Here is a 5,000-nt window from a genome sequence, read left to right as displayed (position 1 = left end):
TCCTACACGCCTCTACTGCTTACTCTAAGCATTATTATCACATGTGTAGTTACTGTCTAATTACACCATTATTACATGTGTAATAACACAGGGAACAGAAATAGCGTCTTCCCTTGTTACATGCTATTACATGTGTATTAACATGCTTATTACATGAATGGCTGTTGCAGGAAGACATGGATTACCCATTAGACGGAAAACAAGTCTTATTCATGTCTGATGTGTGTTTGCTCTGACCCTAACCCTGATGTGTGTTTGCTCTAAGCCTAACTCTGATGTGTGTTTGCTATTGTAGGAAGACATGGATTACCCAGACGGTGCCCTGAGTGGGGAAGACATCCCCTACACGCCCACACCCACCTCCACCACCATGCACTCCCTCGACCTACCACAAGGGGGCACCACTGGTATGTAGCGCTGGTTATTCATTTGGTTTGTAAACTAGTTATTTCATTTGTTTACTTACTCCCCCCCCTTTTTTTATTAGCTATCTTTTTATTTATTTATATTTTAATTGAATTTATGATTTTTTTCTAAACGTAATCTTTATCTTCTTACTTATTTGTTTATTTATTTATTTATTTTATCCAGTCATTTTCCAAAGCATCTTTTTTGTGCTGATTTTCATTTTTTAATTGATTTTATTTTACCTCATTCATTCATTTTCTAAACTATATTTTCAGTTGTCTACATGTTTACTCTATTTTTTATTGTTTTTTTAACCTATTTTACTGATTTTGCTATTACAAAACTATTTATCTTTTTGAACGAACTAATGTGTGTGTGCATGTGCGTGTGCGTGTTTGTGCGTGTGCGTGTTTGTGTGTGTGTGTGTGTGTGTGTGTGTGTGTGTGTGTGTGTGTGTGTGTGTGTGTGTGTGTCTTTTCTATTACTAATGTGTGTGTGTATGTGCGTGTGCGTGTTCATGTGCGTGTGTGTGTGTGTGTGTGTGTGTGTGTGTGTGTGTGTGTGTGTGTGTGTGTGTGTGTGTGTGTGTGTGTGTGTGTCTTTTCTATTACTAATGTGTGTGTGTATGTGCGTGTGCGTGTTCATGTGCGTGTGTGTTCTGTGTGTGTGTGTGTGTGTGTGTGCGTGTGTGTATGTGCGTGTGCGTGTACGTGCGCGTGCGCGTGCGTGTGTCTGTGTGTGTGTGTGTGTGTCTTTTCTATTAATTTTCCTACTGAAGGCTCATCTCGACCCCCATTGGAGAAACAAACGTCACTTCACGACGCACATCCTGCTCAGCAACAGCAGGGGGCACTGCAGCCTCCAGCCTCCATGCCACAGGGACAAATGGTAGGCCATTTTTGTAGTTCAATAGGAACATGCTTTAATGTGTTTCAATGGAAGTAAAGACTACAGTGCAGCCTCCAGGCTCCATGCCACAGGGACAAATGGTAGGTCTACTGTAGCCTAGTGCAGAGGCCAGGCTCCATGGTAGGTCTACAGCGTACAAGAACATCTAACACTCTGCCACAGGGACAAATGGTAGGTCTACTGTGCAGCCTGCAGCCTCCATGATGCCACAGGGACAAATGGTAGCCTCCATGCCATCTGGACAAATGGTAGGTCTACAGTGTACAAGAACATCTAACACTCTGCCATCTGGTTCTTAAATGGTAGGTCTACAGTGTACAAGAACATCTAACACTCTGCCATCTGGTTCTTAAATGTGATTGGATGATTGGCCGTTCCAAGTGTTGGTAAATAGTCTGTAAGCAAACACCATTCTAAACAAAGACTCTCGACTCTACATTCTAAGCTAAACGCTTGCGACTCAGTTGATATTGAGACTCAGGTGCAGTTGAGGTAGGGAGACTACAGGAAGAGCATCTTTGCACTACTTCTGGTTGGGCTGTCAGTGTGATCATTGCAATAAGCCACTTGATTCTGTACGGTCTCCTTATGAACCAGTTCTTGGACGCCATTAGGTTGATTTAATATCAGGATGATTTATTCCATCAAACAAGAAAATGTTTCCAGGTTGTCACGAAAAAATAAAGATTCCGTTTGAATCCAAAAATAAACTAAAATTCATCACTTGGAATCACCTTGAAATTAAAATCTTGTGTGCCTGCTGGCGTCTTTAACTTCCATGTTGTAGGCATTCCATCAAAAAGTGAGCTACTCAAGCCACACGCTGTCTAATTATAAGCCAGGTGAACCAATTAAGCAGTGCCAAGCAACAGGCTCCACTCAAGGCCTCCTATTTCCAACACATTCCAAGATTTATACTTCATTTGGTCAGCAGGTGTCACACAAAAAGAAAATACATACAAATGGCTCCTACAGATTCCATGGATTTGTGTTTCCTTCACGTCTTGCTCTAATAATAAAGAATTAAATAGAAGAACTTTCTTTAGGAAAAAAACCCTCAATATAGTCTGAGGGAAAAAGCCATAACCAGGAAGAAACCTCGTGTAGAGACCTACAGTAAAACTACCCAGCTGAGGCCGGTTATAAACAGATTAGAGGTTTAAAAAGTCCTTTATTGGACCAAAGATTCAAATTTTTACAAAGCCACATCATCATTTTTTTAAGCAAAGAAACAAAAAACCAAAACCAAACCAGTTCCCTCATTACAGCCTCAACACCAACCTCTCCTCCTCATCCACCTCACACAACAGTCCGCCCAATCCCCAAAATTCCCAATTTGTAACATGCGAACTCCACCTTGACCCTACACCCCACCATCCCCTTCAAAACTTCCACAGGGTCTGTTGTCCCCTCTCCAAGATTTTTATTTTTCGGGTTCGCCATATGGCCAACTTGGCTGAGGCCACTAAGAGATATACAGATTAGAGGACGAGAGGGGAATAGAGATTTTGCAGATCAGGACACTGGGTTTTTTTTTTCCATAAATGTCAGACAGGCACTTTTGATCCAGTGAGGTTTCTGCAGATTTTATTACTGCTCCCAATGGAACAGGAGACATTTTCTGCGAGGGACAACACTGTGTTCATGTTACCCCTGGTAGAAAAGGCCCGCTGACCTGTTGCATCGTTTAGCCTTTTATAGCCCTTGGCTGAGTCAGGGCCAGATTCTTTACAGATGCAAATTAGCCCGGCGCCATCTCAGAGACAGGCCCCCTCACTCAGGCATAGATTACAATACTTTACACAACTGGAACAATATATATATAGGCCTATATATATACTGTATATATATATATAGTCACATACATATACATCTATATTCCTGCATATACATGTACATATAAGAATCTACATAAGAATCATATAAGAATAAAAAATTTACCACAACACCACATGTGGAGAGCTCTTATCAGGCTGAGCCAGTCTGGCGATTGGTGGCTATTTGAAATTTGAAAGGATCTAAACCAAGTAAACGTGCTTTTACTTTAATTACATAGAATAGTGATGGTATAGAGCAGTGTTTCCTTTTTTATTCTGCGTACCCATTAAGCAATTTTGCCACGTGATGAGTACCCCTCTCTCTCATGCGCTAGATCTGTTCCTCTGTCCCAATGTGACTACAGTACATTCCACATATTTGTTGTTATTAAATTTTTTCCAAGTACCCCATGAGGTGTGCTCCCCTAGTGGTACACGTACCCCTGGTTGGGAAACACTGGTATACACTGTGTGCAGAATTATTAGGCAAACAAGTTTTTTGACAATATCGTCAATTTTATGCATATTGTCCGCCACCACCCTTTATGGACATGAACACCTATTGGATTTAAGCATTCCAGGTCATGCATATTGGTATAATAAGAGACAGTGTGATCGGAGGGGCCCAATACCCTATATCAGGGCAAAATTAGTGTGCATAATTATTAGGCAACTTTGTTTTCCTCTGGGAAAATGAGCCACAAAAGAGATATAACAAACTTTGTAAAGACTATAAACAATTTTTAAGTCTTCTAGAGGGGTGTGGCTGTCTTGAAATATTGGTCACATCCATCTAATGCACCGTTACAAGCCATCAGTGTCACATGACATGTGCTCACAAAGTAACTGGCAGATTAACAAGAATTGAAGATGAAACTACCACAAAACTATTACCCTGCAGTGCTGGTATATTCCAGAACTGAAACCTACATGGACTGTCCACGGGAACATTGTATTCAGCACTCAGAGACATGGCCAAGGTAAAACAGGCTGAAACCTGAAGACCACTCAACAAGTAACTTAAGTCAAGACTGGGTCAAGAAATGTCTTTAGACAGTTTTTTCAATGGTTTTATGAACTAGTGAAAGTGACTGTTAATGGACCAGGTTGATGAGCCTATGGCTAGATCAGTAATGTGCACAATCAGATCAGTTGCTGAGTTCCACTCAAATACCAGCAGATTACTGCATAAATACCATTGTCTTCGCAAAAGATGCAATTTTCTCCCTCTAAAAGATCCAGCCATGGGTTCATCCACCCTGTCTGTCAAGAGTCACTTTCCCAAGTCCATAAAACCTTTGAAAATGTTGTCCCCAGGTATTTTTGCCCCCGTTTTGACTTAATTAACTTGTTGAATGGTTGTCTGGTGTCATCCCTTCTTACCTTGGCCATGTCTCTGAGCGCTCAATACCCTGTTTTTCTGAACACTCTGTGTTGGTTTCTGTTCTGGAATATGATAGGACTGCAGGATAATATTTTTTTTGTAGTTTCACGTTAAATTCTTCTCAATGTTTGGCAGTGACATTTCTCAAGAGACTGATGACTTTGTAATGGTGCATCTGATAGTTCTGTGCGAACGTGACCAACATCTTGCAAATTTCAAGATAGCCACATCCCTCTAGAACACTTAAAAATTGTTTATAGACATTTCAGAGTTTGTTAGATATATTTTGTGGCCCATTTTCCCAGAAGAAAACAAAGTTGCCTAATAATTATGCACACCTGATATAAGGTGTTGGGCACCTTCGACCACACCCCCATCTTATTATACAAAATATACATGACCTGGAATGCTTAAATCAAATAGGTTTTCATGTTCATATAGATTGCTGTTGGAAAATATGCATAAAAAAGACAAAATGGTCA

At 40.6% G+C, this 5,000-nt stretch overlaps 1 protein-coding gene across 1 annotated transcript in view; it reads left to right on the top strand.

Moving 5' to 3' along the window:
• LOC134466159 (protein unc-13 homolog A-like) overlaps positions 1-5,000 on the top strand; it is a 148,215-nt gene that overhangs the window by 41,340 nt on the left and 101,875 nt on the right. Inside the window, exon 14 of the mRNA XM_063220054.1 lies at positions 296-407. Coding sequence (XP_063076124.1) covers positions 296-407 — 112 coding nt within the window. The remainder of the gene's footprint in view (positions 1-295; positions 408-5,000) is intronic.

Source organism: Engraulis encrasicolus, chromosome 16 (genome assembly GCF_034702125.1).
Source record: "Engraulis encrasicolus isolate BLACKSEA-1 chromosome 16, IST_EnEncr_1.0, whole genome shotgun sequence".
NCBI classification, from domain to species: Eukaryota; Metazoa; Chordata; class Actinopteri; order Clupeiformes; family Engraulidae; genus Engraulis; species Engraulis encrasicolus.
Note: the sequence above shows the minus strand (reverse complement) of the source record. Positions and strands in the feature narration are given on the sequence as shown.